The 20,382-nt window shown below is 39.9% G+C and overlaps 1 protein-coding gene across 3 annotated transcripts in view; it reads left to right on the forward strand.

The window, feature by feature from the left end:
• GAS2 (growth arrest specific 2) overlaps positions 1-20,382 on the forward strand; it is a 67,618-nt gene that overhangs the window by 4,200 nt on the left and 43,036 nt on the right. For 2 of the 3 annotated variants that reach the window (XM_088533844.1, XM_088533843.1), the window contains exons 2-3: positions 3,039-3,200; positions 10,094-10,218. In XM_088533844.1, the coding sequence (XP_088389970.1) occupies positions 3,059-3,200; positions 10,094-10,218 (267 nt within the window). In that variant the 5' untranslated portion in view covers positions 3,039-3,058. Of the gene's footprint in view, positions 1-2,778; positions 2,811-3,038; positions 3,201-10,093; positions 10,219-20,382 lie in introns of those variants that run through there. The other variant, XM_010221487.2, reaches the window with a different exon arrangement.

Below are 20,382 nucleotides of genomic sequence, written 5' to 3' on the forward strand. Positions count from 1 at the left end.
AAAAAACCAGTATTTTCAGCCTACTTTGTTTCTGCCAAAAAGAAGGGATGTGGTAGTTGCTGGAGCCCAAGCTGCTTGCCTCTTCCATGCAGAATCCTGGCACGCTACTGTCGAGCTCTGTGGCAAGTCAGTTGGTCTCCTTAATCAAGTTTCTTGTAGCCAAATTGTCAATAAACTTGGGCTCATGAATATGTTGGGTGATCTCAAAGCAGTGAGGAGATAGTGGTCACGGGACAGATCAAGGATGTGGCCTTTGCAGCCCCATCATCAAAGGGGCCTCAGAGCAGATGACCATCCGACTGCAGCCATCGTTGCTCTATTTCCTCCACTGAGCTGCTTGGAAGAGCCCAGCTGGTATTTGATGTTTTGGTGGGTAGTGTATGGGCTAGTAGAAGCTTGTGGTGAAGTAGGCAAACATTTCAATGAAGCTGAGCTGCTCCCTCACTCAAGTATTGTGGAGGCTCAAGTTGAGAAGTTCACTGTGATTCAGTGTTGGCCTGAGCAGCGATGAAGAGTTTGACAACTTTGCATTTTGGTAGCTGGCCTGCCATATCCTTTCTGGAATTACCAAAGGGAGCTAGTGGGACCGACTGTGTTGTGTTCCTTGGTTACTGATTTATTTATTTAAATAAGTATTTAAAGGGAGAGTTGTTGCTGCCCAGTATTTTGCTGAAGTAGAGGGCAGGTTTTCAGAGAAGTGGGAAAGGAAAAAGAGGCCATTTTTCTTCTGGAAGTGAAATTCAGGCTGCCATTTTGAGCAGACCTAGTTGCAGCAGAGCTTTCTTCTCAGCTTCTAGCGGTTCTGTCACCTCTGAATTCTTCCTGCCTTTCCTTATCTTTCCTACCTTTCCCCATCTGAAAACCTGTGTCCTCTTAAAACCACCTTAAGCTCAGAATATCCTGCTTATGTCTGACTCCTCTCTCTCCCTACTACCAAACTACTAAACTCCAGTACTGACACATGCCCCAAATAAGAGCTCGTCATGCTCTTGCTTTTCTTCTCGCAACTGCAAAAAGTTCCTGGAGGCTTTCTACAGCCTGGCTGCTTACTTTGGAAAAGACAAGTGGTAGGTCAGCATGAAGTAAGTTTGAAGCCAGCCCTGTACTTCACAGCTGAGTTTGAGCAATAAGGCCTGAATTCTCTGCTTCTGTGTTTCATAGGGAGCCTCATCATACACGTGGTCTTGGATGTCAAGAGGTGGCTGAAGGAGAGGGAAAGAACTTTGTTTCTTAAACATGTTATTAATAGATTGAAAAATCCATGTGGTAAAAAATGCTCCCTTTTTACTTTGCTTTACTTGTCTACTGTAATGCAAGTGAACATTTAGCAACGAGATAAATTTTGTGACTGGTTTTTGCCATATCACTTCAGAAATGATACAGGGGAGTAAATGAGTTCCAACTCTGTCTCTCAAGTATTAACTAAGCTGATAGTTTCCAGAAATCATTTAGAAAGATATTTTAAGGCTCTCTTTTAGAAGAAGAAGGAAAAAAGGTATATGACAGAGGTATTTATACCTGATTTCTCCATGTGCTCTTTGAAGGCAGGTGACAAGTCAATTATCCATCTTGTTTCCATCTAAAGCACATCAATAATTTGAAGAACAAAACTACATGGTTTGAGGTAGTTTACAGTAACTGTAAGTATAGTGTTTTTATAATTCCTTGACTTAGGATCTTCGGAGTTGGAAGGAATCCCTTTTGAGTGATGTTCCAGTTTGAACTTGTAAATCTAATGCCCTTTTTATTTTATCTTTTCTTGAATAAAATAAGCAAGTAGGAATTGGATGTAATGAATTTATGGTTTCCTGGTTGAAGTTGACATTTTTGCAAAGTCTGTTTTCAGAACAGACTATACTTGCATGTTGTGGTCTGTCTTAAATTCGTTTGCTTTCAACAGAAATTTGATGTGTTTTTTGTTTGTTTTGATTTTTACAATTTTGAAAAATGTAAAATCTAATAATAATTCAGAACTGTGTTTTTATACATGGGAACCAATTCTTCTCTTTTTGTCTTTTCCCAACTGAAAAAAAATACTATGATTTCAGTGAAAAGTGTATTCAAAGGGAAATCTGAGGCTGAGTATTTCAAGGACACGTAAAATGTCAGAGTTTGGGATAAGGAGGGAGGTGCTACATTATATTCATCACCAGAGGTTAAGCAAAAACCTCAGCAGGTGTTTTTGTCAACAAAGACCTTAGTTAACCACAATATGGTTACAAAATGCTGGGGAATTTTAATTCAAAACTGGAAATATCCCAAATAGCATTTTACATATTTGGAAATAGAGGTTGCAGAGTAATTTTATGCAAAAGCGATTGCTTTTTGCATCCAGTGAAGTGTCCCATCTAAGGCCCTATTGCCATCTGTGTAGGGCTTTGTGGTTGCTCCTTGACCGGCCTTTCAGTAGGATACAACCTACCAGGCCAGAAACTGCCCCAGCTCTTTGCTACAGACCTTGGGGCCCAGTTTTGGGGCCTTTTTCCTTAGCCCTCTTATTTAATAATGTTACTCAGTGCATGTTTTTCCATATTTCTTTATCCTTTAATTATTTAAAATTATTTTAACTCCTTTTATTTGGTGTTTGTTTGCTAATTGTCAGCAAGTTTGCTGCAGTAGCGTGGCTCTGAAATTAACAGGTTGTTCTTGGGCCTCATCCCAAAATGTCTGGAGCTCTCCATTGACCTAGAATGGATGTTGGGTAAAGGCGCTGTGCTAAGTCACTAGCTGCACTATGGTTTTTTTTGATGTGATTTTAATCCTTCCTTGCAGAATATTTTTGCTCGAGTGTTGGCCACACGTGTAGCTTGGTGAGTACGAGTGAAGATGACGTTTATCTACAGAGTTTAATTGTGTGATCCGTTAACCAAGCAAGGCTTCAGTCCTCTGTTACATCCATGTGCTAGGTCCACATCTGTTTGACACCTGATTTCTTGCCATTGTAGTTAATGTTACTGCCTGTTTCCGTTCTGGAAAGAGAAACTGCAAAGTTGTATTCGGTGTAACTAACTTCTCTTTTTCTTTCAACAATAAAACAGGTCGGACAAGTGGATAGACAATGTGCACGGCTCTGAGCCCCAAGGCACGTGGGCCTGGCCTCTCTGATATGCACCAGTACAGCCAGTGGCTTGCCAGTAGACATGAGGCCAACTTGCTGCCGATGAAAGAGGACTTGGCCCTATGGCTCACAAACCTGCTGGGTAAGGTTAAAAACAAGATCAAATGCAGTTATTGACAAGTTGCACTCGGCAGGAGGAGAGCTCCATGTGTGGTCAGCTAGGAACGCCATGCCCTGGGTGTTTTTCCTTTCAGACATGCAAGGAGTTGCAATTAGTCAGCTCCACCTCATGCAGCTATCAGCAGTGTGTGCAAAGCTTATGAGTAGGACATCTCCAAGTGTCCAAATAGGGCAGCTCCAAGGGAGCTATAGAGCTGGACTTCATTCCCATGATGTTTATTCTTCACATTTTCATGTGAATGTTCTCTTCCTTGTGTATACTATGTTAATGCTGGAGGATGATACACTTGCTAACAAGCCCATCTTTCATCTTTATTGGGTAGACCTCCTGATGGCTACATGCAGGCTGGTAGTCAAGCATAGGAACAGGCTGCCCAGGGAAGTGCTGGAGTCACCATCCATGGCAGTGTCCAAGGAACATGTGGATGAGGCAGTTAGGGATAGGGTTCAGCAGTTACTGTCTTAAGGGTTTATGACTGGACTTGATGATCTTGAAGGTCTTTTCCAACCTGTTGACCACCTGGAAAGGAAGGAGCAGTGGCCAAGCTCTTTGCTGCCCAGCAGCCCAGTGCTGGTGAGTAGCTGCTTCAAGGAAGGCAGTGTGAGATGAGATGTGTTGGAAGCTTGTGGGTTGGACCAAGTGGTCACCATTGGGACCTGCAGATTTGGTATGGGCAGCTGGGGGGGGTCTTGATAGGAGAAGCAGAAATGGGTTTGTTCGCTAAAGGGGAGGCAATGCCAAGAAAAATAACACAATGGGATGTCAAGAGACACAAATGAGAATGTCCCCAGAAGAAAGGAGAGGGATGGTCCTGTGGGATATAGGAGAAGGTAGGATTTAGTGACCAGGAGCGAGGAAATAACCTGCTCTATGGTGGGAGCATTCAGGCAAAATGCCTTTTGTATACTCCCAGTTTAGTTAAAAGGATTCTTGGATTCTATTGAGGAAATACAGGATTTGTTTAAAAAAAAAATCCTAATGGATACAACTTTCATTAAACAGAGGAGAAACTATTTTAGAGCTAAGTGATAATAAGGAAATTTTCTGAGTAGTTTTCACTCCAGTTTGCACAAAATTTCACTGAATAGTACTTAAAATTTAAAAATCCCTACTACCTTTGGTTTTTGGAACAGTAATTCCTATAGGTTATTGATGATGGGGCATCATCAATTTTACCAAACTAAAAATAGTTTAAAATTGCAACCCATAGGATATCTACGTGGGACTTGTTCTGTCATCATGTTGAGGAGAGCTTGGATGAACTTTGTCAGCAAGGGGGTTTCTTTTGGGAAATTTGTTTGGGTGAGATAGAGCATCCTGCTGGCAAAAGCCGTATTTGAAACTTCAGAACGATATTGCCCAGTAGTAGTTCATATCCGTTGCCTTGAATCTGCACGTGCTTTCTGTGCTGCTTCTATTAAATTAATGAAAATTTCCAAAAAGCCTCTAGGAAATGCCCAAAGAAAATCTAGGAATTCTGACTTTTTTTTTTTCGTTCCCCTTGAGCACCAGACAGCAATCCAAGAGACTGTTTTCTGCATCAGAAGATGCATGTTCCATGAAGGATCTGATATATTGTTTAAATGTTTTAAACAATAGACTTCTGGGGAGCCTCCCTAGAACAAATAGGAGTTTGTTTGCAGTTCATAGCAGAGTTCTCACAGTGACAAGATTAGGAATGAGGTCACTTTTTTTTTAGCAAGAAAGTAGCAACCAGCAGGAGGTTCTGAAATGCCAAGTATAATTAAAAATCTGATTTTTCATATGGACACCAAACTGTGTAGCAGAGCTAAATGGGCACAGCCTTCTGTTAATTAAGCAGCATACACAGTGCAGTTGTTCAGTGCAATCCCCCACACCTTCCCACATCCAGGCTCCTCTTTCCTAAGAACTAGTCTCCGCACACTGCCAGGAGACTTAAAGGGCTGATGTTGCACTGTTTAAATCCCTGTGTAGACCTTGTTATTCAAATTAATAAGTCAATTAATTTAAAATTTACATTCCAAATAAGTGGGAGTAAATTAGTACACATAAATATCCACTCAGACCTCAAATTTGTTTTAATGACCCTAATTTAGGTTAGCTTTCACAGGAGGGGCACACAGCACATTGCTGTAGGATAAGTAGTATAGATTTACAGCGTGCCACTACCTTCCTTAAATAGCAAATAGGTTCTGTAACTTTGTCCTTTTCAGTATCCAGAGGAACATTCAAGGTATTTCATTCCTCTCTTATTGGGGAATAACCTACTTTGCTGTAATGCTCAGTAGGTTCTCAACTGAACAGATCTGCAGATAGCACAGAGCAGGCCAAAATATGGATGCACAAAATATCTGTTCTGGGACAGCAGTTTTAACAAAATAAAACTACTCAATTTATACTGTAAAGCAAATTAGTATATATTTTATTTTTACAGCATTGTTTCATGTTCTGTTTCATCTGCACTTTGTTCATTTGTTTGTATTATGAACCAGTGAAGACAAATGAGAGGCATTCAGAGTCTGGCCTACTTTTCAAATCAGCGTAGATTTTGAATATAACAAAATATCTTTCAGGCAGGAATGTGGGCTGAACCTCTTTACGTGCTAGTTGTTTTGCAAACTGCTGGTGTTTTGGAATTCCTCAGGGGATGAACGTGCCCAGTTCAATAAGTCAAAATGCTGACAATTTTGTACCAGCAAATCATGGTTGCAGTTCAGAATTGCAAACTGGAGAGCAGAAAAATAATACTGCACTTTGTGATATAAATAAAGGGCTTTTGATGTTAGAGAAGCTAGACACTGCAGCTAGAATTTGACCTTATTTGAGGTGCAGCTTGAAAGACTGAGATACATGGTGTTTGGGCACAAAAAAAACCCAAATGCTTTCTACGAATTTGTAACCATGAAAATTAAAGACACTTTATTTGAAAGTGGACATTGTTTTGTAGTAATTGCTGGTAATTTTTACACATTCTGCTAATTATCCTTGAAGCGATGCCCCAGAAGCTCAGAGGAAAAACCTTGACCAAGGGGGTTGAAAAGAAACACACCAGCTTGTCTGGCCTTGGTTTTAGTATGCACAAAGCCAATGAAGCACTCGAGAGTGCATCAGCAGGGGAAAAACATGGCTTATTTTATAAAATAAATAATTAGTTTAGTAGTATCTGTGTAATTAGTTTAGTAGCGTCCTCTTTATTGATCCTGGGAACTTCTGCGCTTCTTCCCTGGGCAAGCCTCACATGGGAATTCTCTAGAAGATCCATGCAGCCCAATGGTGAGGAGGCAAAATGGCAATTTGAAAGCAAGTTGGCTTTGCCCTTGGCTGTGCTCTCATCGTCTCGTGTGCGTGTGGAGATTGGAAAGGGCTGAATTCAGGACTGCAGCTCGTCAGTGGTTTCTCCCCTAGCGTGTGCTTCCAAGAGGTAAAAGAAGCCTTGGTTCCCCATGGGCTATTGCCTCCAGCTCCGCCTTCTTGCCCCTCTGGAGTGTCCCAGATTGCAACTCCCCTCTGAGGGTTGAGATGTGCCCTAGTGAAGGGGACACGTCCAAGCTCCGAGATTTCAGCGGTGCAGCCTATTTCTAACAGGGCTGTTGGGGCACCCCATGGAAGACCCTGGCGACTACACGGAGCTGGGGACCATTGAGGATGGGAGAGAAGGAGCAGGGAGGTGAGAGCATTAGGCAAGGGGCGAAATCTGGGGAAGGAAAGGTGGGAAACCTCAAGGAAAACTTTCTTATATTTTGAATGAGAGCGAAACCTGTACCAGCTCCTGCAGTTACCAGTGTCCCACAGATGCTGTAGCAGGACCCTAGTTTCAGCATCTGTGTGTTCTGCTCAAGCCAATGGGGACATCAAGGCTTTAAATATCCCTGAATATCACGGCACTCAGGACACTTGTAGTTATTCTGCTAACTCTGGCACCGCTTCTCATTTGGTAGAGAGGCTGTATGGCGCTCCTGAGCCAGAGCGTGCTCTTGGGACTGCTGCTTTGTTCCTTCCCAAGGAAACAAGGATGCCTGCACGAGACCAAAACTATTTCCCTCACTGTTAGCTATTCTAGCACACACAATAGCCTTGGTGTCAAGATGGAGCCAGTTCTGCTGATGCATTTGGGCTTTGCCCGTGTGAAATGTTTCCATCTGAGTCAAGGTTTTGCGTTGCAGGCACTAAATGCTGCAGTAATAGAGAAGCCGACTGGATGCTGGGACTTTATTTTAGCTTTCTGGATCTCTCCACACTCACTTGGTCCTTCGTGCCCGGACCTCCCTGTCTGGTTGCACGAGGGCCCCCAGGACTATGTGGCCTTAGGGACAGCTGCTCCCAAGCAAGAGCCCTTCAATCCTTAAAGGCCTCGTCTTTTTAAGAGGCATCCAATTGCTACATTAAAAGAGGGGGTAAGCAATGCTCGCAAGCTTTTGTATTGCTGTCATTTTTCATACTTGTAGTGTTTTTTTATTATATATGTTATTACCATTCTATAAAAACATTGCAACTGCTTTCTTGTAATTATGGGGGGAGTTATGCATTTTTAATGGAGTTTAATGTTTTTTCCATACAAATATACAGAGCCTTTTTTTCCTCAGGCTATGAACATTACTCTCATTTGAATCAATACATTTCAACTGTTAAATATGTCAGAGTGTCTGTTTTAGCAAAGAAATGCCACCTTTTGGAACCATAAAATACAGCGAATTGAAAGCTGACACCTAATATATTTTTCATTGGATACAGATGTTCAGTGCAAAACTCATTCTTTCAGCTTTCATAAAAAGGGAACAGAACTGAAATACTCTGGCTTAATGTACAATATGTAGTGACCAAACCACTAATGCGATTCAGCATTGAAAATAATATAAATGCATTGTTAAAAGGCAGCAGGAGATAGAACTGTTTTTCCATATCTGCTTAAAGAGTCTGTAACTTGAAATAGGTTTTGGCTTTCTTGTAAGATTTGACCAGGAAAATAACATATCTATAAATCATGGGACAGAGTAGATAGGTAGAATGTGAGTCTTTTATCGAGGCAGCATATCCTGTGTATAGTTGTGCTTTCTGAAACAAAAAAACCCACCTTTGCTAGGGTAAAAACATTAGAAATATAGTTATGAAAGAACACGAACCTGGAATAATAATAATAAAAAAGCAATACTAGATTAAAAATACAGCAATTCCTGGAATATGGTAATTTTTCAACTTTCTGAGGGGTTTATAGCTTTTCCCAAAAATGCTGATGGGGTAAAATAGAAAATGTTTGATTATTAAAATTGAGAAAAACGTGGACTAGAATGGTGATAAGGGCTTTTGAAGTGACGAGATGCTGCATTTTGGTATCTGGGGCTGTTCTAACTTCAGCCCTGGCCTCAGCTGTCTGGAGAAGTCATTTGGTATGTGGGGGCTACAGAGTGGGCTGTGTGGCACAGAATTGAGGCAAAAAAAGAATAAAATGGAAAAAAAAGTCTCCAACAGATGTTTCTGAAGTAGAAATGTATTAGAAAAATCAGGTGAGTGTTCTCTGTTTCCAGACCTCTTATTGAAAACAAATTCTTGACGTCTCTCTGGAAAAATCCTTGGCAGATGCTTTTTTGGCCACCAATCTGTAGCAAAACCAGTCCACCAGCAGTGGGCAGATGTCTCCTGTTCCTCCTGCTCTTGTTGAGAGCTCAGGCTTGGGTAGGCGGAGAGGATATGGGAGAGGGAACTGCTCTCACTACAGACTGGGGGTTTTTGGCGCTATAGGAAATGGTTGCCTTACGGGTGCTGTCCAACAGCCTATAAAAATGAGCTCCTACTGTCGTTCCAGTTCCTAAATGTCATATGTATATATCACAGAGGAGGTCAAAAGTCCTGTCTAAGTAGGAAGAGCAAGAATTAGCCCTTCATGCTCTCTTGACATTGGTAGAAGTTGAGACTGTTGGAAAAGTGCAGCTGCTCAGAAAAGTGACTACATTTTCCAGTGGGCATGTCAAAACAGAACAGCTTCAACAAGAAACAGGCTGTTGTTTTCATTATTTATTTTAGAGATGTTGTTGTCATGCTGGGAGTTTAGTTGCGTGGTAAACAGTTCCCTTCTCATTTAGCGTGGCCAACCTGCTCATCATCTCTCATGATGTCTCCTTTAGGAAAATGTAATGGCAGTTTCATGGCAGATGGTTGGATCAGGGAGGCAGTAGCAAAAGAGGATTTGCAGCAACTAGAGCACAAGTATATATTAGCAAATCAGATTTTTGTTTTTCTTTATGTGAAAGTTTTGTTTAGGTATCTTGTGTAAGGGTTTGTTTTGTTTCCAAAAACAAAAAATCTAATTTTACTTTGAAAAGCTCTTTAGAAGGAGCTTATTACAGTGTTTTGTCACCTTCTTGCTCAAAGGATCGAGATGCTAAATGATGCTAAATAAAATGCTGAATAATAACGCTAAAGAAAAATCTCCTTTCTTCCTAAATGTGCTTGAAAACAAGCTGCAATAAAAGTGTTTAGTGACACTGACCCTGTAAATAATTCCACACACTGGTGTAAACCGTTTGCCTGCTGCAGTCTGTTTTTTAAAGTACTGGGATAAAATCCTTGAGTTACATAAGTAAAATAAAGATGCAAATTGTGACCTGTTTGAATCATTTTTCTGGTAACATCTACCCTTCCAAAGAAAGCAGTTTGGCTAATTTGCTGTACCTTTACCAGTAAAAGAGTAGTAAGATTACTCGCCAAGTACTCTTAAGTAATTATTCAGTTAAGGCACATTTCAAATGGCTCTAAAGATTTCTTTTGATTTTGGTGCATTTGGGTCATGCTCTTTTTCTTTACAAATGCCGTATCTACTGTCCAACTTTTTTTTTTTTTTTTTTTTGCCATGCTAATTTTCTGCTTTTGCTGTTCAGGTAGAGAAATAACAGCAGAAACATTTATGGAGAAATTGGATAATGGTGCCTCGCTTTGTCGGTTAGCGGAGACCCTGCAGGAGAAATTTAAAGAAAACAGCTTTGATGCAAACAAGCCTGGCAAGGTAAGTGTTGGTGTTCTGGCATATGTTATTGATATTTGAGGTGTTTGACTGTTCTGGTGCTGAATGTCCTTGAGAAGCTGAGAGGCTTCGTTTATAGAGGCTCTGCAAATGGGCAGGGAGGTAATTGCTTTACACAGAAGAAAAAATTGAACCGCAGGGTGATGATTTTGTTTTCTTGAAATTAGCCCAGACTGTAGAAAGCTTCCCTGTACCCTACAGTGTTGTAAAGACAATAAAAGGTCCAAAGGAGCCAAAATAACATATTACAAGAGAGGGGAAAAATAACCCCACAACAAATACAGGCATAACCCAAATCGTTTGCCTGTGTTCCAGGTCTGAGACTGGCTGTTATTTATGTAGTATTCCTACATATTCTTTGTTCCTCTGATTCCCACATCCGCTTATTCAGTCCATAAGTTCAAACATCATCAAGCTATCTCCTCTATCCTTGCAACCTTCTGCTCTGCATATCCAGAATATGGAAATTGTTTTCTTCTTGCCTTCTTCCTCCCTCCTCCCCATTAACTACATCACTGTAACTTAATTAAGCTAAATGCACGCTATATAGCTCTATAATGCATGCGATATAGCTAAAACCCCATGATGTGCAGTGCTCTTTACAGTAGGGGGAGCATTGTTTTATGAGGAGGTTGCTCAAAAAATGACATGTAACATGTGGAGGGTAAGACCCTGGACAAAAATCTAGCAGTGGGAAGTGGTAGCTACTAGAAAAAACGTGATCTCTGTATTTATATGCAGGGGGAAGATCGAATAGCTCTGGGAAATAATAATGAAACTTTATAGTTGATTGGGTGTCTAGAATGTAAAGTTCCTGTTGGGATATCAAAAGGGATTCGGGGAGAGCTGCATGGATGAGGTGAGATGTGGAAAACATGATCTTCCAAGGGATGAAAAAAATGTTGCAAAGACCTTTAAGATCTTGTTTGATCACAGCCTCCAAGTCCATGCATGGAGAGAAGTAAAATCCTGCTGTTTACTGCTCTTTACCGTTTAGAGAAGTTATTCGAAGTAGCTATTAAAAATTATTATTAGAAATGAAGACTGCAATTACATGAAAATTGAAACGACATTTCAAGCTGCATATAATGCAAGCAGAAATGATAGTGGGAAAATAATTATTAGAGCAACTTAATTGGAATTTGGTTGGTTTTTCATCACTTGACATGTTTTGGGGTCAGAAGAACTGAATGTCTAGCTCAGCCAACAGCTGCTGGGTTGATATCCTTGTCATCATGCAATGTTGAGCAATTAAAACGAGCTTCAGGTTTTTAAAACTAGAAATCACATTCCGTGGACTCTATTGGCAAACATAGCCCTGAAATGCTTGTTCTTGTGCAGAGACAGAAAGTAAAAGAGTTAAAGAATATAGAATAGAAAATACTCCAGAAGTTGTCTTTCCTGCTAACTGTTATTTTCCCTTTTGCTCATAGGACAGTCTTGCTGAGACACATTAAAGAGCCCAGCAAATGTCATTTTGGGCAGAAGTTAATTGAAATGGTCAACATGTACATTAATTCAACCAACAAGACTACTTTATTAGTCTTGTTGAATTCTGACACCTGTAAAGCTAAAACAGTCACATACATAAGGGGAAAAAGAACCCAATACCAGACAACACAAACTGCATCTGCTATTTCTGATCTCATGATTTATCTGTAGGAGAAATGAAAGTATTGACAGCCTTGTGTCAGCAGCAGCTGTGTAAGTTGTTTTATTTGGTTCCAGGCTCGTAATAGTGTTGCAAAATAAATTGTCTGGACTGAGGCAGATTTTTGTTTTTGCACCTTCTGTTTCCTTTAAGTAGGGAAAGAGAGAGATGAAGGAGCTGAAAGTAAGATGAAAAATGCAGTCAATTAATGAGAAAATGCAAACTTTTTTCTTTTAAATTGGACATCTCAGGAAACCATGTGCATTTAACACAGAATTCTTTTGAAATTTTACCTTGACCAAGCCTTCAGCTACAATAGTGAATATTCAAAATTTCAGCAATACAGTTTTGTGAGATAAATAACTATTCTTGTTTTGTATCATCACAGACTTTTTCTGATGGTGACTTACTTTGAGAGTGCTGCCGATTGGAAAGATCAACCAGAAATGTTCTGATATTTGGGATGTCTGTGTTCTGCCCATGAACACATTCTTGATTAATTTACAATGGCTGAGAATGACTGCCTTAATTTCAATTAGTCAATGCTCTTTTTTGATGCTAGAAGCCAATTAGACATTTGTAATCCCATATGCTGTAATTACTCAGACGAATTTGCCTTCTATTTTTCAAGCTGGTTTAACAGGCAATGCAATTAAATGGAAAATTTCTGCCGCACTGCTGTTTTTCTCAATGTCTATTATTTCCTACTTGGTATAGTAAGAATTCCAAGAAATGGCAGAGTAATAGCTGGTGTGTCATTGCAGGCTATTAGTGAACTATTTATCCTTTCAGGTTGTAATTCCCTGTGCAACAGTCCTAGGCTGCACGTTGGAAAATCTGACTTGTGGTGCCAAAGAAATGTAAAAGCTGGTTATATAGTACGAAATTGAGTGTAGTAAGAATTGCACAATCACTATTTTGCACTGCGTTAATAATCCGTGTGGAAATCTGAGGCCACTTGGCCATTTCTCTGTTCACATGAGGTCTGTTCGCATGAAGTCACTCTGTCCCACGCAGGTGCCCCACTGCCAATGACTTTATTGGCAGCTGTAAGGTCTGTAGAGTCCAGCCTCCCTTCAGAGAGATAGAGCATGCTCTTTTACCCATGTGTATGACTTGAAATTTTATTTATTTATTCATTTTAAGACAGAAGGAGACCGGCCTATAAAATGAACGGTTCCAGGAGGCTCAGTTTGCTGACAGCCTCAGACTGCAGTTGGGTGAAGGAGACAGATAGGACTGAGAATATAGATAATAGGAGAAAGGGAATCGTGCCAAGTTCCTCCACAAGCCTGACTTGCTGTTTTCACAAGCAAAGCTTTTCCTCATAAGGGAGCTGCTTCCTAGGTGGCAAATCTCCATAAAATGTTTTGCTTTTAGGTTCCTCATGGTTAGAGGGTAACGATGTATCCTATTCCGTTTGATGTGTGCTGTAGGTTAGGAACCACTCATCTTGCTTGCAAGCTCTAGCCACCCATCCAAGGGCACATTGCACGCTAATTTTGCCCATGTTGACTCATCACTTGTACCCTGTGGTTGCTTATGGTAACATTGCAGTTCTCCCCAGGATGGCAGAGAAGATCTCGTTGGGTCTGAAGGAGTTGCTTGTGCAACAAGTTTCTGTTCAACATCAATGCTGTTGTTTGCTTCTTAACAGAACTGCAACATCTGCTGTCTTGTTAGGGAGGACTTAACATTTTTCAGCTTTCTGGGACATCCTGTAGGTTGGCTTCAGCTTTTTTTGAGCGTGGAGTAAATCAGGAAGGTGTAAACTAAGGCTGTGCTTTCGAAATGTAAGGTTCTCCTGATAGAAAGAGCATGGTGGTATTAATATAAACCCTTACTTTGGTATCTGAAGGGAACATTTTTGGATACTAGAGGTGTTTCCAAAAGAGTTAGGAAGCTACAGGCAGTGTGGCTTGGGAGCAAGCTTTAAGAATTAGAAAAGGAAATAAAAATGGAAAATGATGGAAAACCAAAAAGTCCTACCTGGGGTTCAGTGGAAGACAAGGAAGGAGATCAGAGGAGTCGCTTTTTATGGAGAATGACTGCATGGGTTAGGGTTGGCTGGTGTGGAAAGGGATGATGTTGGTGTTGGAGGTTGGCAGAATTGTGAATGGCCTGGTAGGTGCTGGCTAATTCTTCTATACAAAACCTGGAGGGCATTAAATGAAGTAGTAAAAGCCACTCAAAGAGGGTGTTTAGAGCCTAGGAGAGTGTTGAGCAAACCATGGTCTTAGTCTTCCCTAGATACTTAGGGCCACTCTGGGCTAGATGGACTTTGGCTGACCCAGAATGATCATTCATGAGTTCTGTGGGTTATTGCTTCTTGTAGGGCCAAGTAAATTACTCCTTGTGCAAATGGACAAATCTATCTTCACAACGGGCAAGCTTCAAAGAAATCATTTTAAATTAAGCGCATATTTCTTATAATAAAGTCGCCTATTCCGGGCTAAATTCCAACAGCTGAAAAGAGCAAGTCAGACACTCCTTTGGTATCAGTATTGAGGGCACCACAGTTTGACAGCCTTTGATGCCATTTGCAGAGCTGCTCATTGGTCTCCTGAGCTGAATGCTCAGAAATACTCATAGGTGCTTGGAGATGTCATGTTGGATACTCCGAATGCACCCTTCCTGAGACCAACAAATTAAACCCTGTACAGATAGGGATTTCATCACTCAGGAAGAGATTGAGAAATTCAAATAGGTTTATTAACATTTGAGTTTCTAAAGATGAAGAATTTAACTCTTTTTTTCATTTCCAAGCATGTTAGGTGCTAGGTTCTTTCCCCAGATCCCAGAAGACAAGGTTTTTTTTGTTGTTAAGCAGCTAAATCATGTCCTAAAACTTGATGGTTGTGAAAAAGGGGTCGGTGCACATCTGATCCTTTGCTTCAAATGGATAAAACTTTGTGGCATTGGTGAGAATTTTGAGTAGGGAGAGCAATATTAGGCAATCATGCCAGTAGAACATGTTGCTTGAGGAGCATCCTCTCTCCCTTTCTGGAAACATTCACAGTATTAAATGAATTGTAGTCATGTACATCCCTAAAACATCTCAAAGCTGATAGCTACCTGCAGATTTGTGTGGCAAGAAGTTGCTGGAATTACCAGGGCTGCTGCTAATGATCTACTGTCTAGCACCTAGCCTTACTATTCTAGCAGCAGCTATTTCATAAAAGTGATTCATGTCACCGGATGTCATTTTGCAATGCTCTCCCATTGCCTGGATTTCATCTCCATGCTATCCTGGCAGTATTTTACTTTTCCTGACAGATAGTTAATTTGAGCATTTCCCAGCTGTACAAACAAATTGAAAGCACGGAGGCACGTGCTCTATGCACAGAGCGCACGTTTACCTGGGATTATTTTAGTAAACCCATTAATTAAGGATTTAAAATAAACATAAAGTGTGTTAATAGTTATCCCCATTTAATAGACAGAGCCTAGTAGTCTGCCATACCACAGCATCAATATATGTTTTTGAATATTCTGTGGAAAACCATGTTTTCATAGAAAATGAGGGAAAAGAGATCGAGGTTGAATGATTGTTTTTCTCCAGGTTCTCAGAGGTTAATCAGATTAATCTTAGCTCAAATCTCTTTTAGAAATACTCTTGAATAATGAATCTAAATCTATCATTAAATCCCGTTTTCAGGAGGCAAGGATCTTGATTTGGTTCAGTCTATAAAATAAATAAAAGTGAATACAAAATAAATCCGGATGCAAATATTTTGTAAGCCCTAGCATATTTAATTCAAATGTGCACTTAATTTCATTTTCCCAGTGGTAGCTGAGATGAAGATGATTTCGGAAGATTAAATTGAACATGTACTGAAAGAGAACTACTGTGTATAACACAGAGTCAATTTTGCCCTTGGATGTGCATGTGCACTTTGATTGAAATTGCCTGTGAGACCAGTATCTAATACTTAGATATATTAATATAGCTGCTAACACTAGGAGTTTTTGTTCACGTCTTATCCATGGCTCTAGTATCTGCAGTGCCTTTTGCAGTTGTTCTGTATCCAAAGCTCTCAGTGGCTTCTTGGAAATAAATGTAATAAATAAGATATTTGGTAGGTGTAGATGCCAATTACAGCATTGGCTTCTCTGCAGACATGTTTAAGATGGTACTCGGGCACGGTTAGTGCACCGTATGCTCTTGGAGAGTTACCTTTACAAAAATCTAAACTGAAATTAGGATTGGACGGGGGTTTTATTGCCCTTAATGAAGCTCTAGTACTGAAGCTTGTTCTCAAATGTGAAGCAATTTGTGGCTTATATAAATGAAAGCTTGTTCTAAAGAGAATTATGTATCTGAGTGAGTAGAGGCAGAACCCAGAAAATTAAAATCAAGTGTCCAAGGATTTGACTTAAATTCTCTCTGTATCAAAAGAAGAGGTTAGTGGTTAAAGAACAAGATGACAGAATTGGAGACCTTAGTGTTTTCTCTTGGGAAAATTCATCTTTGTCCTTTCTTTTCCCACACCTGTAGCTTGGGGAATACTGTTTAGTCTGCACTATTGCTTTGAGCCTAAATCTGTGAAAATTGTGTAGTACTTTGAGACCTTCCCTTAATAGGTGCCAGACTGTATTGTTATCCCACTTGCGGAGCTGTGACAACTGTTAGGGACCTTCAAATATGAGAATAAATTGATATTTGACCCTGCTTATTTATGAGCAAAAAAGAAACTTATTTTTCCCTAAATACAGGTGGGGGCAACTTCTCTGTGTATTCAAGCCTATTTTTGCTTGCAGCTCAACTCCTTTGAAGAACTCTGTGTCAACTTTCCAAGAGGGCCCCAGGCATATGCAGTAAGTCTAGTCCTCTTGTGTTAGGTGAACTAGACTGTTGGTTCAAGAGCTGACTCGTTTCCCAGACCAGTTGGAGTCTGGAGTAAGAGCTCTGGGGTTGCACTAGCAGCTTGTGAGAGCAAAAGATGAGTTAATATTCGTGTTCTATTCCTCCAATTGTTAGATTCAATGACAAAAAGAAAATGCTATTGTAACTGGAATCTGTAAATAATTAGAAATGCCAGATTAAATTGTGCAAAGGGAGAGCAGTGTGTGGATACTGCTAAACTACTATTTTTTTTACAGAAGACAGCATGCAAATTGTGGAGGGGTAAGGTAAGGGTATGATAGCTAATTTCTATATATTTCTCACCTGCATTGTTCAAATACTGAATTTGGAGGAGAACTAGGAAAATAACTGTTTCCCGAGGAAATTAGCTTGGCTAGTAAACAACAGGGCAGGCTGGGTTTGATGTGTTTCTAAGACTCAGAAGATGTTTTAAGGCCTAACCAAACCTGAGAAAGGTAGGAAAGACCACAACATTTTTGAAAGGCTCTCAAAAAGGAGGAGAATAGTGAACAATTCTTTGGACAAGATTTGCAGTTTCTCAAATGAACAGTGAAACTATTGAAACTTCCCTCACTTGAGTTGTCAAGATGTAGATGTTCAATGAAATTGTTCAGGATATTAAAATGCAGAAGTAGAGCCAAAAGAGATTTCTTTCCTGAAGGCGGGGGCGGGGGGGAAGGTCCAACTAATGAAATCATTCTTCTCAATGAATGATTGTGTTGCTGTGCAATGAAAACCAGTAGATATATAATTTCCTTTCATTAGGTCTTTCTGATATAGTAATACTTCTCAAGCTGACTGCCATGAGCTGTTCCCACGTGAGAATAAGAGACTGCCAGTTTTCTAAGCAGAATCAGGTATTTATGGTTATAGTGAGAACATCCATAGATGCAACAGAGCGAGTCTCTCTATCAGTATGTATTTTTTCGGAGATGATGTACATTTTCATGTCTCAAGGTATAAATCACCTCAGAATGGAAAGTGCTAAGAATAATTTTCCTCATTCAGCAGTCTTTTTACTTTGGTTCTGAGTGTCTTTTTTTACAACACATGGATGTGGCTACCCTTAGACTCTGGATGGGCAAGCTGGGTAGAGGCTGCATGGTTGAGGTGGCCTGGGCAGGTCTGGTCTGCCCTTGGCTATGCTGGGGTGTTCTCTGTTAGCTGATAAATCCTGCTCTCCAATGACAAATTGGATGAGTACAGTCATGCTATGACCAGGTTCTCTCTGGTTTGTGGCTGCACTTTGGCCCTCTCTGCCCTAGACCTTCTGGAGATGCTTGTTCTACTGCTCATGGAGTCGATTGCTAACCATATTTTGTACAGCTGTCGCCCTCAGTTGAGAGAGGGAGAATGCAACGTTGTCTTTTGTGTATTAATCTTGATAACGAAACATTGATACGGAAACAAGTGCTAATCCCTCTGGAAGGCATCCTTGCCACGGGACTGAAAAGCTGCTGCTAAATTCCTCGTGCCTTCCACAGACATGCCGAGCTCGCCGTCATCCACAGAGCTTGATCGCTCCCGGGTTTCTAGCAGGCACCCTGAGATCCACCTGCAAAAGGCAACGGAGACAAGCTCTGTAAATCCTGGCAAGCAATTCTGGTGAAGACCATGGCAGGAGATTTCTGAGCAAATTGAAGATGTTCTGTGACCACCAGCTTGGCATCTTCCAGTTGAGGAGGCTGCCTGTTAACTACCTGTTAGCTCTTGCTTCTGGAAATAGCCTAATGTTTCCAGCTGCGGTCAAGAAAAGGAGCACCACTACTTGATTTTTAATAATATAATTTAATTAAAAGGCATATTAGGAAGCTTTTTTTTTTTCCAGAAATATTTTATTTTTCATCTTTATGAAGTACTGTTGTGAGGACTCTTCATAAAATTTCTACTGAAATTGGAAATCTTCATAAAATTCTCCCATTATTTCAGACTAAGTGTTACAGCTGTAGAGAGCATATTTTCTCAGAGGGATAGCTATATAGCTTTTTTTTCTTAAATTTTCTGCTAGAAATGATGGGTTTTACCAGTTAAATGAATTGTAACATTACTGTTAGACATTTTCTTAAGGCTTTAAAGCAACCTATAAGTATATTAATAACATGCAGGAGAGTACTTTAGTCAGACTTCAAAGCATAGTTTTTTATTTCTATATAGCATAGTTGTATCTAATGAGTTTATTTGAGTAAACATGTCGTTGGACTTACATACTTGAACAATTTTGGGCCAATTTACATACACAATAAAGCTTTGTTCACGACTTTGGAGACCGACTTAAGGCTGGTTTGGAAATTTGGCTGTATAGATTAACATTCCAACATGTTTTTCAAATCATGGAAATTTTTAAATTCTCCGCCAGCTTCGAATTCCCAGGACTCTAGCAGTTTCCTTGTGGTTTCTAATTGGAAAACTCGCAGAAATTCAGAGGCTTTATCATAAAGGCAAAGCTGTAATTTTTCTAAAAAATGAACACACTGGGCTTTGGAGCATCATGCTTCCCTGCAGTGAGCTACATGTGAAATTCTGTTTTCTATGCATCTGCATAAAAATTGTCTTTTCATTACACATCTGGAGATCCAAAAAAGCAAATGGATAAAGCAACTGGGGGATGGAAATCTCTCTTCCTTCAGACTGCACAGATCTTGATCTCAGTCGTCCTTGACTTTTGGCTCATTTTAGGTAAAGCACCATTTGGAACTAATGTTGTAGGAAGTGCTGGGGATCCTCCTTTCCCGTTCCTCCTTGAGATGTTTCAGATAGTCACAAAAAGGGGAAGAAAAGGGAGAGGAGGAGCTATAACCATAATATGGTGAGATACCGAGTGTAACAATAGCGTAATCTAAGAATTTGAATCCATTCTTCCATTGTTATTTGGGCTGCCAGTGAAAAGCTATCCTATAATTCGATAAATCAAAGAAATACTTGCAAGTATTGCTTGCATACAGATTAAACAGTGTTATACTGTAGGTGGAAGAATGGAAGCATTTTTTGGTCAGGAAATGGTAGGAACTATAGTGTATTTTGATCAATGTGGGCTATTCAGGCTGAAAATTTCTAAGGATTGTCATGGCCTTAACTTGGACTTTTCTTGAATAATTGGAGGGTTAAAAAAGTCATTTTAATAGTTTCTGAGACTAAAATAACCTGTTTTTGCTAAAGATTATTATTTTTTCATATTTAACCATGTTTCAAGAGAATCATCATCTCCACTTCAAGTGTAATATTTGTTAAAAGATTATCCCGGGTCAAAAAGTTGCCTTTTGAAAGGCATCCCCTAAAAACCCTTTTGGATTTGACCAGTTTATATCTCCTGGTAAATTTACTGCTTGCACAGTGACATATCATAAACATATTATGAACCGTCAATCCCAGCAAAAGTGTAAATTGTGAAAAATGGTCGCAACATTGATTGAATGGGAATGACCTACTTGTTCCTAGGCATTTGTTTTCAGGAATACTACAGAGATTCACAAATTTAATAATTTTATTTTCTTGTTCTTCTTTATTTAGATTGTAGTCTATCTCTTTAGAAGTTATCTTGCTGAGTTCTTTTTTTGTTTCTTTTTTATTTTTATTTCTTTTATTTATTTTTTTTAGAAACCTTTTAATGTTTGCTTTTGCCTAGTGGCAT

This window comes from Tinamus guttatus, unplaced genomic scaffold, assembly GCF_059628265.1.
Source record: "Tinamus guttatus ecotype Peru unplaced genomic scaffold, ASM5962826v1 Tinamus_guttatus_pri_ptg000524l, whole genome shotgun sequence".
Classification (NCBI taxonomy): Eukaryota; Metazoa; Chordata; class Aves; order Tinamiformes; family Tinamidae; genus Tinamus; species Tinamus guttatus.